The following is a 16,754-nucleotide window of genomic DNA, read 5'->3' as shown; positions in this document are numbered from 1 at the left end:
CTTTGCCTTATCTGTGGCCATGTGTGGGGAAAATTTAGAGGCTCCTATGAGACCAAACTAATCCCAGGCTTCAGATTATCAGCATTTTTCCCTCCAAAATTCCATGACACACATTAAACAGAGCTCCCTGTTCTCAGCGTACTCTGTGTTCAGAGCAAAGATGTCTTAGTGCAATATTTAAAAAAAAAAAAAAAAAGAAGAAGCTTAGAATAGAACATTTCAAGGCCTTTCCCAACCATCTTAGCACAAAGATCACCACTGTAGAGTAAAGCGAGAATCAGTCTAGTTAGGATGCTCTTAACTTTACAATGCTTTCAGGAGACCGGGCTCTGTGCTGATAAATAAACATTTTGTAATGGTTCGTAAGCTAGGCCTGGCAGGCCAGACAAGACAGACTACACACTGATCTTTATGTGTTTATTACTCGTTGGAAGGAGTACATTTAAACAGTGTATTAACAAAAATACATATCTAAATACACATTTTTCTCAAATGTTCCATACTGTTTTGTGAACTATACACAACAAATGAGTGAAAAACCGTAGATAAAGGCTTGAAACTCGAATATTTATAACGCCACGCACCACATCTCTAACTCTCACAAAGTGCAAATTAAAGTATCATTAAAACTCGGAGTGTAAAAAATAATGAAGAAAATATTTTCAGTCATTTGACTAATCCGAAGATTTGTTTTTCACGGAAAACAAGTACACATACAAATATTTATACACTCACCAGCCACTTTATTAGGAACATCTGTACATTCATGCTGTTATCTAATCAGCCAGTCGTGTGGCAGCAGCGCAATGCATGAAATCATGCAGGTACAGGTCAAGAGCTTCAGGTAATGTTCACATCAAACATCAGAATAGGGAAAAAATGATATGATTTCTGTGACTTTAACCATGAACGATTACCTGAAGCGCTTGACGTGTAACTGCATGACTTTTGACATTGAGCTGTTGCCACATGATTAGCTGATTAGAAGGTGTACAGGTGTTCCTAATAAAATAGACAGTCATTGTGTATGTTGCATTGACATCTTGAGGCCAGGATGGTGGAAAACAGGATGTTCTGAAACGTTTTGTTATGTTAGTATTACTTTAAATCTTAGGGAATTTGTAGTATAAATCCATTTAAGTTTTGGCAGATATACAGACGGACGTATCTGTAGAAACAGATCGCTGTCCCAAGGCACTGTTTGTATCAAATTAAAAGTTGCTCACTTTCTAATCAAACTCCTGGCAGCAGGCCTTCACCATTGCCTTACATTTCCATGCACATCCCGTTGACCTCCCTTTTGTTTTCCACTGCACTGCCATAAGCCGATAAACATCTCTAGATACTGTTTAGATCTGGCACAAATGTTGCATTCTAATACACAAAAACACAATGAAGTTAATTATGGACAACATTCATCATTTTTGGTTACGTGCCTGAATGACATAAAGGTCTATGAATCATGGCAGTGATATGTTTTTCTAAAAACTACTTGTGTAAACCAAATAGTGCCGATGTGTTTCGTTCTTCTCTTAACTTAGTTCTGACGTATCAAATGACACTCTTTTTTTTTTTCCTTATACTGGAGATTCTTATACATTTCACTCTAAATCTAAATCATATAAACACATTATACCACATCACTACTGAATGCTCGATTCTGATTGGTCAGAAGGTGTTGATTAATCTTTTATGACAGAAGCCCTGACCATAGTTCCATCAGCAAATCATGTTAAAATAAAATGCTAATACACTCATTCTAATACATTACCATTTAACTGAAACAAGTCACACAGTAATTATTGATATGAAAGGAGTCTCCAGTGTCAGTGCATTGTAAAACATTGCATAACGTTAATAAAATCTTAGCAAGCTGCAGTTTTTGTCTTCTTAACATCACAAGAGAGGGAATGACAGCTGATAGCTGCTGTAGCATAAGTGATTATGCCAAAAACGCTTGATTTTGCTGCGTCTTTTTTTCAAAATTTGCGACGCAACTTGAGGAGTTTTTTGTGCTTTTGTTGTGGGAAACTACTTGAATTGATGAAATTGCAATCGCACAAAATTGTTTCGCACGGCCTTTCACTGTTACGTTTGTTGGTAATTGAGACCTTTTAGCTGTACTCATGCTCGACGCACATGAATTGAAGAGGGGTTTGGCTGAGAACACGTTGTGATGATGTCACATGACGTGACATCTTGACCCAAATCTGCAGAAAATCTGAGGTCATTTTGAAAAATTGCAAACTCGTCCGAATATTGCAAAGTTTGCTTGATTTCGCATTCATTTCTGTGATCACCAAATTGCTAAATCCTGCAGGGACTGCTTGGTGAAACTCAAATTCTACAAACAAGCTCTTCAAATGGACATTTAATGAAAAATATATGATATATGGCCTACAGGAAAATGGGAACTTTCTACTCGTTTGCTTGCAGTACATCTGTGGCCGGCCACACCTGGCCCTATGCTGCTGTTTTACTCTAAAGAGGATAAAGTTCAGCATATTCACTGCTCCATACTGAGCTCAGCTCCCGCTGTGGGTTACTGATTACATGACCTGAGTGAAAGCGGGAGGCGTATTCAAAAGAATGATTTTATTCACATTGGAAAGAATTCCAATATGACGGTGAGGCTCCTGCGCCTTCTGAGACATTCATCATCCACTGATTGATTCTCATTCGTGTTTAACATGTACCTGTGTCTGAAATTTCACAGCCTGAAAGAGTATAAGACATTATGAAACTTCTGAGAAATTTGCTCAGAGAGATTGGTTCTGCGTTTTAAATCTAGACGAAAGTGCTGGTGCATGGTTCTACTTTATTTCCTATGCGACACAGCTATATAAAAAAATCACTTGGAAATCTTTTTTTTTTTTTTTGCAAGATGTTTGCTATGCTGTGAGTGAACACTCAGTCACCACCTCCAATATAAATACGACTGGCACCCTACAAAGTCTTAGAGAACTAAATAAATACAAGAAAGAATGGTATTTCCGGAATGTTACAATCTAACTCTTCTTAGAGCATTTATAATACTTACAGAAATATTCCAGAAACAATGTTCATGCAACATCCTAAAACCGTTTGCTGGAATAATTAATTGTTTTCAGTATTAATTATTTTTATATTATTAATTAAATAATAATTGAATTAATAATACATGTCATCAGAAGGTCTCAGGAACATTATTTCTGGAACATTGCCTTCTAACCATCTAACCCTTGGTAGAAACTGTTGCATATGCACTGAATGTTCTAATGTACTGAGTGTTAAAATGGTTACGCTCATGTTGGCCTGACTACACTGAACAGTAATTACAGAGAGCTTAATGAGTGTCTGACTTGTGCATTTGCTCTATCAAAAATTAATCAGTGTAGGATTAGCAAAACATGCACAGGCAATAACAATTAAACACTTTCTAACAATACCACAGGTCTTACTGAATTTTATGACCTTAGACCATGGATTTTATGGCCTAAGGTGATGTTTGAATACCAAAGGATGCTGGAAACTGTGGGATAGACGACAGTAACCTTGGACTTGTAATTCGAGTAGACCTGGCAGGATTGTATAAAAGCATTGTGTGTTTGATAACAAGAAAGGATAACGGAAGGGTGGGAATGATGTCCTGAAGTGCAGCTTTCCAGATGTTCCTTAAAGGATATGACTTCATTCCTATAATAACCGTCTATCCAGGGAAAACAGGTCCCATGTCAAAATGACACCACAGTACCCCACTGTATCAATAAAGCCTACAATAGTTCAGCTTCCTGTCATGTGTGTACACCCAGGATGCTATACAGAGATACAATAGCAGTGCACTGTATACAGCATTCCACAGGTCTATGGTTGTAAACAATTTTTTGAATATGTTGTATCCTGAAATAGAACAATGTTACCCAGTATTGCCTATAATAATGTATTTGCACATACATAGTGTATATGTATTTAATTCTTTACTGGTGTAAAACTAAACGGTCAGTATACCATTATCCTATGTGTAACACTTTGCAAGATTTTTGGGCACATTTTATATGACATTTTGCTCATACTCTGACAAAAAAAAGCATGTTTGCCTCGCACCTCCGGGGTTGGGGGTTCGATTCCCACCTCTGCCCTGTATGCATGGAGTTTGCATGCTTTGTTTGCATGTTCCCTGTGCTTAGGGGGTTTCCTCTGGGTACTCCGGTTTCCTCCCCCAGTCCAAAGACAAGGGTTGTAGGCTGACTGGCATGTCCAAATTGTCCATAGTGTGTGAACGGGTGTGTGAGTATGTATGCCCTGCGATGGGTTGGCGCCCTGTCCTCGCCTTGTGCCCCGAGTTCCCTGGGATAGGCTCCAGGCTCCCCATGACCCTGTGTAGGATAAACAGTACAGAAAATAGTTGGATGGATGCTTTAACATCTCTACTTTAAGAAAACATAAATCTATCAAAGATCATGTTCTGTAAGGAGTCAGTTTAACAAAACGCAGTGGTAAAATCAGTCAGTTTCCCTAAAGATGCCTAAAACCTTGCTAGCTACGTGAGCTTTTCTCACAATTTGATCAAGTCGTTGGATATGCCATAATGAAACGGACATAGGCCTAATTAATAGCTTGTAATCAGATAGCCGCTGTCAAAATGTCCGCCATGCTCATATACTTCATCATCGAAACAAAGAACACTTACACACGCTGTACAGATGACAGCAGACAAAGTTTTTAAATGTTTAAATATCCTAATACGAATATAGCCAACAGAACTGAGATAATCAACAACTACTTCACCACCGATAGCGTGGACAGAGATCAGTCGAGAGTAGAAACGATGATGAGGCTCAGGTTTAGATTTTGGTAGTAATGATATTTATCTATAATGGATTAGGTTATAAATCTAAAACCTGTCATTTTCAGAACTATATATATAGATAGGTTTTCCCAGGATGCCACACATATATCGAAATAAAAGCTATTTTATCAGTTCTTTTTTTTTATTATTAGTTCTCATTTCTCCTTTCATAAAAAAACCTGTTCCCAGCCTCGAATGCTTTTCCACTGCAACCACTGTTCCCCATTATGAACATTGTCCAACTTTATTACAAATCAATCCCATGAAGGAAAATTGAACTTTTACTCAATTCACCAGAAACACACATGCATTGTTTTACTGCACACAGATAGAGCCGTGATCTCTGAAGGGTCTCCTGTGCAATCATAATAAATAGAGCTGAAGTAAATCAAGCTCACATGTCCTACTGGTTTGATCTCAGTGCGGTCAGGAGAGAAGCTGGAAACAAATCCTGTAGTAATCTTGATTATTTGAACACGGTATCAATACATTTGTTTGTCTTTTCCCCCAGTACCACTTCCCATTATCTAAACTTTATACAGGCTTGGGAATAGGAAAGTGCATTGTGTTTTTTAAATAAAGGGGCTTGTAGGAAGTTGGCCCATAATGCACCTGTTTCAGCTGTTTTTGTTGTTAACTGCTATCGATGCATCTCCTCTTTTTCCTCTCCTGGGAAAGTGGCCATGAGCAGAACATTCTATGATTCAAATGCAGGTCAAAGGGAACGGTGGAGTGACGAACCGTGCTCTCATTTCCTTACATATTTTAAAACTATGTGCTAAAAGTTAATGTTTAAAGGGGAAAAAAGGAAAGGAAGGAGCATCCTGTGACTTTCAACACACAGAGAATAATGAGCTGTTCCGATATATTATCAGTGCAGTTAACCTCAACAAAAATAAAAACATTTTAGTCCCATAATAATAAGTCCCCACTTATTATTCAGTTATTTATCCTAAAGCATGTTATTAAAGAGAAAGAGGTCTACAGTGTAGTTACAAGGATGAGGACCAATGGACAGTTTCTGTGATTTTAGAAAGTTAATGACGTTACCATATATGCTGACCTTTCTGGATTGGATTAAAAAAAGAAAAAGGATTTTTACTTGAATGTGACTCTCATATTAGTCTTTGCTTTACACTATTTTACTCAGTATTATACACTCTTCACTTCATATAGACTTTTCACTCGGTAGTTAAATAACATTTTTTATTTAAGGCTATTCAGTTGTTGAGCAGTAACACCTCTGCTTTAACAAAGGTCCATTAAAATTTGCAAAAATTGGTGAGATTAAATACATGCAGCATTTAATGCCTAAAATTGAAGCGCAAATCCATCTGTATTGAACAGTGTATTCAAAATGCTACAGTGATCAGTTTAACATGGATAAGGATTGGTGTAATTTTGGAAATCTGAGAGAGTGCCTTCCTTACTGACACTTGGCTATCACATAATTAATCACATGCACAGTTAAATAGGCTAAAAAAAAAATCCCCCAAACATTAAAGGTAGATATGATTAAAACTTTATTCAAAGCACCAGAAGATTAATCTCAATGCATCTTATAATACACTGCATGCAACAGCTCTGGTGTCAAACGTGAATACAAGAAAACAAGAAAATTAAATGACTGCTCATTGAACTGAGCCAGGCATCTCCAAAATCAAGCCAGGATCTTTTTATCATGCTTCTTTTACATACGTCCTCACCGCCACCACGTCCCCCATCTTGCATGTCTGCAGAGGAATGGAGAAATCACATTTCAGCAACAAAAGTTTCCTAATTAACTATGCTACGCTCTCTAAGCTAGGTCTGATTATGGATAGTTTTATAACAGTGTCATTACATTACATATACCAACCATACTACTATCAAAAGTTCGTATAGTTCTTATTTAGCTCGTTTAGTCATAAGCCTAATCGACTAGTCATTTCAATCAAATGGGTTCAAGCTACAGCTCAATAACGTAAAAAGAAGCATAATATCAACTTCAACCTAACAAAATAATATCTTATATATGGTCCATATGTGCATTGTTGGATTATAGTTGTAAAATAAATGATATGTAATAAGATCATGAAGTCCATGGATATATATATATATATATGTTTTTTTTAGTCTATAAGTGGTCCCTGCAAAAAGCATTTGGTTAGAGCATAAATGGATGAGAAAATGTTTAAAAAAAAAAAAAAAAGGAAGAATGATATTCTTATTTTCTAAAGCGTAAATAAAATTCCTACCGCTACTAATTGTCCATCAATCACTTCTCTCTCTAGTGTGGTCTCTTTGCCATCCCAGGTCTGTTTTTGCACCAGTGTGCCGTTCTCAAGGCTCACCACGGTCTGCACACAGAGAGGAGACACTCTCACACAAGTCCAGAGACTACCACAGAGCTGCACTCATTAAGTAACCTGTCAGGAGAGCAGAAGTCATTACTGACCGTGGTCTTCCTGTCGTCAGCAGTGGTCTCCGCAAATGTCTCGTTGAGCTTGAATTTGACCTCGGTAGTTTTAAAAGTGCTCTGGGATTTCATGCATATCAGTCCTTGGTCGTCCACATTTAAGATGAAGTTGGGCTTGGTCCTGTTTCCTACCTGACGAGTGGCAAATCCCACACCTGAAGAACGGGAGATGGATTAATTTGGGGTGGGGCGGGGGGGATGATATCCTCGAGACATGTCCTGTACCTTTAATATGTGTGTTTTACCTGGGAAAATTAACTTGGTGCATTTTTGAAACTCATGTAAAACACACAGAGATCACAGTTTATCTTACGATCATAACTGGCCTTTAAATGTACACGGTATTTACTTTCCCAGGTGAAAAATGCATACTAAAAGTAGGGTCCAACTCAATGATAGCTGGGTTGAAAGTGGATTAGATTATAATGTACAATACATTTATATCTGTAGTACAAAATTTGCAGTCACAGAAAACAGAAAAAACAGAACAAAAAGACAGCAAATAGGCTATGACTACAAGTTTTATACTTAATATACTGACATGGACCTCAACATCACCTACTATAAGTTAAATATTTAATAGGATTTAAATAGGATAGTCCATATTAGCATATATTAATCACAGCCCCAAAACCACAAAGAACACACAGTAACTGTCATTAATACATATTCAAATGTAAATAAACAAATAAAATTAAAAGTCAAGCAAACATACCCAGTGCCTTCATGTATTCGTCAAAATTGTCGCTGGAAACCATCTTCCATGTTCCCACAAATTTATCCACCATCTTTACACTTTAATACTCGGTCCTACTCTAAACACTAATAAACTCCAGCCTCTAACTCAAGACACCGACGCGATGCTTCTTTACGTTCCGCCTCCGAGCTTTTATACTGTTTCTTTAGCACGCGCACGGTTGGGCTGTCCAATCAACGCGTCAAACGTCACCCGGCGTCGTTCCGTTTTCTCTCACGCGCGAGGCAGTGCAGAAGGAAGGAAAGGTTCACAGAAAGAAAAGGGGGGAAAAAAAAGGAAAATAAACATCCGCAATAGCTTTATACACGACACATTAGGAGCATATTGAAAATACATTTTATAAGGTGAACCTAGTACAGTAAACACACTGACCGTCCACTTTATTAGGAACACTTGTACACCTAAACATTCATGCAGTTATCTAATCAGGCAATCGTGTGGTAGAAGTGCAATGAAGAAAAAGAAAAAAAAAAATCATGCAGATACAGGTTAAGAGCTTTGGGTCATGTTCATATCAAACGAATGAAGAAAAAGTGTGATCTCCTAGGATGTTCACACAAACAGTCTCAAGGGTTTACACAGAATAGTGCAAAGGAACAACAAAAAAAAAAAAAAAACACTGCATGAGCGAAAGTTCTATGGGTGGAAATGCTTTGTGGATAAGAGAGGTCAGAGGAAAATGGGCAGATTGGTTCGAGCTTCCAGGAAGGATGTACAGTAGTAGTTCCAATAATTCAATAAAACTTTATTTGTATAGCATTTTTAACAACAGACACTGACACTCTTTACAACCGTGGTGAGCAGAAAAGCATCTCAGCATGCACAAAACATCGAACCTTGAGGTGGATGAGCTACAACAGCAGAAGACCACATCAGGTTCTACTTCTGTCAACCATGAACAGGAATCTGAGGCCATCATGAGCACATCCACCTTAAGGTTTGATGTGTTGTGTGTTGTGATGTGCTTTTCTGCTCACCACGGTTGTAAAGAGTGATTATTTGAGTTACTATAAACTTCGTCATCTCAAACCAGTCTGGTGATTCCCCTCTGATCTCTCTCATCAGCAAGGTGTTTCAGCCTGCAGACCCTCCACACACTGGATGTTTGGGGTTGTTTTTTTTTTTTTTTGCTTCAATAGGTGTAAACTTTAGAGATCGCTGATCACCAATTTCTAAAATACTCAGACCAGCCCATCTGGCACAGATTCTTATGCCACAGTTAAAGTCACAGAGATCACATTTTCCCTCATTCTGATGTTGGATTTGAACATTACCTGAAGCTCTTGACATGTACCTGCATGATTTTATGCATTGTGCTGCTGCCACATGATTGGCAAAAACTTGAGAGGACAAAAACTTGAAAAGAGCCTGGCTCAAAAGGGAACCCCTCCTCTTCTGGGTGTCACTATATTGTGAGATTATTTCAATCATTACACTATACAGGTGTAGAGTAGAAAACAAACCGTACTAAGAGTGTTGAAAAGATGTTCAGTATTAGTATATTGTGAGTACAGGTCCTGAGGTGAGCACAGAACTGTCTTTATGATTACAGCAGCAGGTTGTAAGAACAAGTCTACAGTATCCAGGTGAGATTATCCACTGAAGCAAGGGTAAGACATGGGCAAAAACTGTCTTGGGAAAGAACTGTCACACGCACTCCAATGCCATGTAGTCTGGTCACTGCTTTTATATATTTTATCCAATATGAACTGTAATATTTATTAAATAGCCAATCATTCTTTTAAATCAAAACCACCAATGCAAACAACTGAAAGACAGCTTGAGAATTTGAGAGTTTCATTTAATGAAAAGTTAATAAATATACACAACACCTATACAAATATACATCTACTTCTTCGCTGTGGCTTTAGACTGAGGATCTTTAGCAATGCAGCGTGTCTGTAGAGCCGAAAGCATCTCTTGGCTTGTCAGCTGGGCTCCTTTCATCACTAACCTTTCACCATCCACTGAAAACAAAAGCACAGTCATGTTAAGAACCGTGACCTATAATATAATGACAAATACGGCTATAGTGCAAGACAATTATTTCCTGATGTACTTTACGTAATCATTCCATGTCAGAGTGCACACAATGAACATTCATAACTGAGGTCACTTACTGAACGTGACGGCAATCACAGGCTCTGACCGGTCATGTTTCACTTCTGCTATAACTTCACAGTTCATGTTTGTAGCTTTGGCCTTTTCTGATCCAACCAAGGTGAGAAAGTCTCTGGGGAAGAAGCCAAGAATTGTTGAAACGTTAGCAGCCCATAACAAAAAGTACAAAATGTTTTCCTGCAATGAAGTTACATATAAAATGACACGTGTAGGATTTCCATTATAAATAACAAATAAAACAGATACTGAAACTAAATATTATGCAAAATAGGCAGTTGGCATCCGCTCAACATGGATGATGTATCACAACATGAAGCCATTTATACGATGCGTTACGATGATACACACTACCTGCAAAACAGTAGGACTTTTTTTTTAACGTCTTAAACAAAAACGAACACTAACAAGGAGGAAAATAAAGATTTTTTTTTAGTTTTAAAAATTTTAAACGTCAAATCAGCCGCTTTAATATCTTGGTTTGTACTTTTTTTTTAAATCATGGAACCCACCATATCTCATAGTGACAATCTTCATGATGTTGTTATTGTACTGTCCTATAGCCCTGCCCTAGTGTGGAACAATACTGTAATACCACCGTTCTAATTACTTTGATGGAAAAATGTAAGAAAGAAAAATACCCAAGATGGAAAGATTGTGTCAATAAAAGATACACTACATTAAAATGGTGTTTAACCTGCATTTTCCTGCTTGCAACAAAGTAATTCAATGTCTATTTACAAACAGTGAACTGAGCTTAGTGCTGAGTGTAGCAAAACTTCTACATGCACAATTATTTTTAATGAATTCTAGCACAGAAGAAGTGCAGCTGTTCCACAATTTATACCTAAAATCCTACTCATGACGACTTCCTGTGATAAACAGGAGGTACGAGCAGTTAAGGGAAAAATCCACCCTAAACGACTAGCATCTTTATTTTAACTTGTGATCTTCAGTGCTGTCCAGTGTTTATCCATCCATCTATATTCTGTACCGCTTATCCAGGGGAGCCTGAAGCCTATCCCAGTGGACTCGGGGCACAAGGTGGGGGACACCTGGACCAGGTGGCAACTCATCGCAGAGCACAATCTCACACAAACTCGCACACTATGGGCAATTTAGAGATGCCGATGAGCCTTTAAACTGGGGAAGGAAACTAGAGTATCTGGAGAAAATCCCTGATGCACGGGGAGAAAATTTTTCATGTAAACTCTGTGCACAGGATGGAGGCAAGCCTCAAACCCCCATCCCCAGATGTCTCTCTCTCTCTCTCTCATTATATATATATACACATACACATACACACCAATAACACCAGAATCACCCAGTACATCACAAATATTTCAATATAAACATACACTACATGGCCAAATACCATGTGGATACCTGACCATTAAACATCCCATTCCCAAATAATGGCCATATGGAGTTGATCCCTCCATTGCTGATATAATAACCGCCACTCTTCTGGGAAGGCTAGATTTTGGACTGTGGCTGTGGGGATTTATCCAGTCAGCCACAACAGCAAAAGAGGTTGGGCACTGATGTCCAGCATGAAGGCCTGGTGTGAAGTCAACACTCCAGTTCATCCCAGAGGTGTTCAGTAGTCCAATCCAACCGTGGCAAACCATGTCTTCATTGAGCTCGCTTTGTGCACAGGGGCATTGTCATGCTGGAACAGGTTTAGCTCCAGTGAAGTGAAACTGTAATACACTGTAATCACACAAATACAATCCAGGCAACCGGGTTCTTCCAACTTCGTGGTAACATTTTGGCGAAGAACTGCATAAGAGCAGATGATCAGGTGTCCACAAAAATTTGGCCATATACTGTATTTCACATGTTTCAGGGTCAGGGTGGAGGTTTCCTTTAACTAGTGGCGAACTATGCAGCAGGATACTGTAGATCTGGACAGTTTTAAAGATAAACGTGTAGCACAGTGGTCACAACCCTGTTCCTGGAGATCTAATATCCTGAAGCTCCAACCACAATCATGCCCACTTGACCATCTAATCATCAGCTTAAGAAGTTCTTGATCAACTAATACAGGTCTGTTAGATTATGGTTGGAGATGAAACCTGCAGGAAGACAGATCTCAAAGAAGACAGGTGGTGTCCAGTGGTGTAGAGACTATTATAGGTTTAACTGATATGTTCTGATGACCCCTATCTACCACATTAGATTTGTCAACAGGGGCAGCAAGCCCAGTAATACATACGTTCAGACATTTTTAATATTTTTAAACACAGTAATGAAAAGTGAAATAAATTCTGCTTTAACAAGCATGATATGACTGCTGGTCATTTATTTATTCAATCATTTATTTACACATAAATAATTCAGCCTGCTCCGTGAGCGCTGTGCTGCGTCTGACACGAACTACACGCCGAGCTTCACCACCACCACAACGTATTGTACCAGCATTTCAAATATGCCTTATAGTAAGGGGAAAAAAGAAAAGAAAAAAAATCATACCGTGTAGCGCGAACATTGGATTCAAACGGGCAAAACTGTACGGAGATTTTCTTCACCGTCTTTAACACCACAGATCCTCTCGAGGCCGCCATGTTTCTCCACCATGAACTCTGACCTCCGCGTCATGCAGCGCGTCATGCAGCGCGTCACATGGGGTAAAAGATGTATTATTTTTTATTATTATACCCTATGTAGTGCGCCTAATTAACCGTGAATAATATAATATAATATAATATAATATAAAATAATATAATTATCCTGAAGTGGCTATATAGACTAATAGAATAGCGATACAAAGGAATATACTGAATATGTATATGTGAAGTTTGAGGAGGTATATACAATATATACGCATATATAACCTCCAGGGTTGGGGTTCGATTCTCACCACGTGTGTGTGTGTGTGTGTGTGTGTGTGTGTGTGTGTGTGTGTGTTTTCTCTCCGTGCTGCGGGGGTTTCCTCCGGGTAATCCGGTTTCCTCCCGCAGTCCAGAGACATGCATGGTAGGCTGATTGGCATGTCAGTAGTGTGTGTGTGTGTGTGTGTGTGAGTGAGTGTGCCCTGCGATGGATTGGCACCCCGTCCAGGGTGTACCCCGCCTTGTGCCCCATGCTCCCTGGGATAGGCTCCAGGTTCCCCGCGACCCTGAAGTATAAGCGGTATAGAAAATGGATGGATGAATGAATAATTTGCACATGGTACAAACACTGTACATGGGGCAGGTATATTCTCCAGAGTGGTGCTGATTTTTGTGCAACGCCATCACTTTTTCTTATTTGTGCTACAGTCTTTAACACATTTTTGTTCTGCGTTCATAGTATAACCTTTCAGTGTAGTACCAATGATTGAAAAGATCATGTGAATTTTTAATTGAAAAGGAACGTGAACGTTTTAAATGTTTTTTTGTTGTTGTTGTTGTTTTTTGTTTGTTTGTTTGTTTTGTTTTGTGGTTGTTGTTTTTTTTACGTTTTTTACGTCTATAATTTGGTTTTAAAAAGTAGTTGATGCTATGAAAATATAACACGGTATAATAGGGGGCGCTAATTAGTTATGCTTTGTGACCACTAGATGGCGAAAGACGTTTAGGATTTGCATGAACGTGTAAACGCCACATTGTGTAAATGTGTAATTTCTCATTTCTGCCTACAGTCCTAGTACAATCTAATCCAATCACACAGTCTGCAATATAACTCTACAATCTACAGTCTAATTACTTTCTTAGTATTTACACACTACAGGATACATTGGTCATTTCCTATATGACAAATGTCTATGTTATTGCTTGCCTCGCACCTCCAAGGTTGTGGGTTCGATCCCCACCAATGCCCTATGTGCGCAGAGTTTGCATGTTCTCCCCGTGCTTTATGGGTTTCCTCCGGTTTCCTCCCTCAGTCCAAAGACATGCGTTGTAGGCTGATTGGCATTTCCAAATTGTCCATGGTATGTGCACGACGTGTGTGCGATTGTGCACCATGATGGGTTGCCACCCTTGCAATATGGGTTGCAATATAAGTATGTATGTCTCTTTTTGTAACATTAAAACATTAGGTCCTATTGAATATTTTGGTAGTGCTGATCAACGCAATATTCTTGGCATGTTTGGCTTGGGCAAGTCACAACAGTCTAACATTTCTGCATTTCTACTTTTTTTTTCTGCAGTCCCTTGAGTGCTGATATCACAATATGTAATTGCTGATTAAATTATTTCACATACTGTAGATCTGAATCTAGAACATACGTACAGTATGTACTGAATATTTTGCAGGTGTGTGTTCTTTTATCTGTAATGAGGGGCAATATTTTACAATAAAAATGCTTACTAAGAAACCTGATGCCGATTATGCGCTTGTTTGACATTACAGTACAACACGCACTCAGTGTGAATCAAAATGCATCCCACCCATAATAAATTCAGTTTTAGAAAGCAAACATCAGATGCTAATTAATCTTAATCATGGTTTCACACTGGACTCACTAGAACCAGTTCCCAGGACTGCAGCAGTACTGCAGATGAATTGCCTATGTGTTTGGGAAAGGGGGAGAGACGGTCAAACATGACTCAGCTATTTTCTAGATGAATTAAATGGTACAGAGAGATGACAAGGTGACATCTTCCTTCATTCTTGGTGTGTGTGTGTGTGTGTGTGTTTGTGTATGTATATAAATATATATTTCCAATGACAGAAAAAAAAAATTCTCTGTAGATGCGCATGTTAATTCACCAAAGTATAAACTATATACATTTACCTTCAGAGGCACAACAATGGTCCTTGGAAATCCAATTATCCTTCAAATAAGTTAAATTAGTTTACTACATTCACCTTTCCATCCACAAAGAGCACATTCTTGATAGTACCATCTCTGAACACAGAATATATGTTGCCTCCGAGTGTATAGTTTAGTCTTCCACTCAGCATTTGTCATTTCCGTTGACAAGATTCTCTTTCCTGTGTATGCAAACACACTGCACATTAGGTGCACTATATTTAGACCAATGGCTGTAGACCATGTTTCCTATTAAATACCCCTGAAGGCTGGTTCCTTTTTCACAAACAATTGTCAGAGCTGAATCATGCAGTCCAGAATTAGTTAAGCTACCACACAACAATGCAATCGGTCAACACTCTGAAGACATGGGGTCACGCTTTAAGAATATGGGTTAAAGATGGTATTTTGGGTTTACAGTGCTGTTTGTTCTAAATACAGAGCTGTATGAGGTTTTCTGTAAAGGAGGCACATAAAAGCCAAAGTTCTGCATATTCAGTTTAGTGACTATAGTGAGTGCATATTTAGCGTATTCATATTCAGTGCTTTAAAATAATTATTATAGTATATGTGTATTAATAAGGTCTCATCTTAGAACCAATGCATTTAGTATTTCTTGAAAGTAGCACAGTGATAGCAAACTTCACCCTTTTTTATGTCTTCTGTCTATATGACATCATAGCCAGTTTGTTGGGGCATGCTGAAGCAGCAGGTGGGTGCTCCCACAACCAAGGTGTCATTTAGCCCTATATTTTTTAAATATAATTTTTCCACATTGAATCTATGAACCATTTGAAAAATATTAACCCATCTCAAGCAACAATATAATTTTTTTTTTTTTTTTACAAGGTTTAATTTCTGACAATGGCTGTATTCTGCTTACTTAGATTATTTCCCATTGTCTTTCTGTTCTCCCAGCATCTTCTGTATCACTTATCCTACACAGGGTCAGGAGGGGCCTGGAGCTTATCCCAGGGGACTCTAGGTACAAGTTAGGGCACACCCTAGATGGGGTGCCAACCCATCACAGGGCACAATGGCACACACAACCATTCACACACTACGGACAGTGTGTGGACTCAGGGAGGAAACCGGAGTGCCCTGAGGGAACCCCCAAAGCACGGGGAGCACACACGGTGGAAGTGGGACTTGAACCACCCTCCCTGGAAGTGCGAGGCAAACACGATGAACACTAAAACCACCAGTTCCCCTGTTGAATATTGTGGAATAGTCCAAATAGTTTATATGGGTGAAGGTATCGAGGTAACAGTGCTGAGTGAATGTCGTGGGACATTATAATGGATGATTCTTGGGGGGGTTGAACAAGATTTGGAAAATATTACTATTTAGTAAGCAAGTAAGTAAATTTTATTTATAAAGCACATTTAACACAGCGAAGCTGACTAAAGTGCTGAACAGAGTAAAGAAAAGTAAAATAGAAAACAGAATAAAACCAAATTAAATACAGACAATAGACAATAGTAAAAAAAACCCAAAAAAAAACAAATTGATTAACACCGCTGGTTTCTAAGTAAAGTTACAGCTGCTAAACCGAATTTGATTGTTTTGCTCCGAGTTAAAAAGTTGATGATTCCCTATGTAAAATGAAAAGAAACAAAAGAAGCAGTTAAAACATACCAGATATGAAGCAAAATGATTGTCATTTCTGAACAGAGATACAAGATTTAGATGAGGTCCCCCCCCCGCCCCCCCACTTGATTCAAAACAAAAGGTAAAGCATATATATTTTTTTGTCTATGTATTTATTAAATGTCTACGGATATGCCAATCAGCCTACCATGCATGTCTTTGGGGAAGCCCCCCACAGCATACACACACAGGGCCATGGTGG

The 16,754-nt window shown here is 38.6% G+C and overlaps 2 protein-coding genes across 2 annotated transcripts; both read right to left on the bottom strand.

The window, feature by feature from the left end:
• Positions 1–6,333: 6,333 nt before the first annotated feature.
• Positions 6,334–8,158, bottom strand: fabp4a (fatty acid binding protein 4a). Its single transcript, XM_053613099.1, has 4 exons — positions 8,002–8,158; positions 7,266–7,441; positions 7,066–7,167; positions 6,334–6,561 (listed from the first exon to the last, which is right to left on the bottom strand). Exons 1-4 carry the CDS (start codon positions 8,072–8,074, stop codon positions 6,508–6,510), a joined length of 405 nt encoding a protein of 134 aa, XP_053469074.1. The 5' UTR covers positions 8,075–8,158; the 3' UTR covers positions 6,334–6,507.
• A 1,665-nt stretch (positions 8,159–9,823) lies between these two features.
• mrpl53 (mitochondrial ribosomal protein L53) lies at positions 9,824–12,770 on the bottom strand. Its single transcript, XM_053613100.1, has 3 exons — positions 12,637–12,770; positions 10,164–10,276; positions 9,824–10,010 (listed from the first exon to the last, which is right to left on the bottom strand). Exons 1-3 carry the CDS (start codon positions 12,726–12,728, stop codon positions 9,892–9,894), a joined length of 324 nt encoding a protein of 107 aa, XP_053469075.1. The 5' UTR covers positions 12,729–12,770; the 3' UTR covers positions 9,824–9,891.
• Positions 12,771–16,754: the final 3,984 nt, after the last annotated feature.

Source organism: Ictalurus furcatus, chromosome 24, assembly GCF_023375685.1.
Source record: "Ictalurus furcatus strain D&B chromosome 24, Billie_1.0, whole genome shotgun sequence".
Taxonomy (NCBI): domain Eukaryota; kingdom Metazoa; phylum Chordata; class Actinopteri; order Siluriformes; family Ictaluridae; genus Ictalurus; species Ictalurus furcatus.
This window is presented reverse-complemented; position numbering and strand designations above follow the sequence as displayed.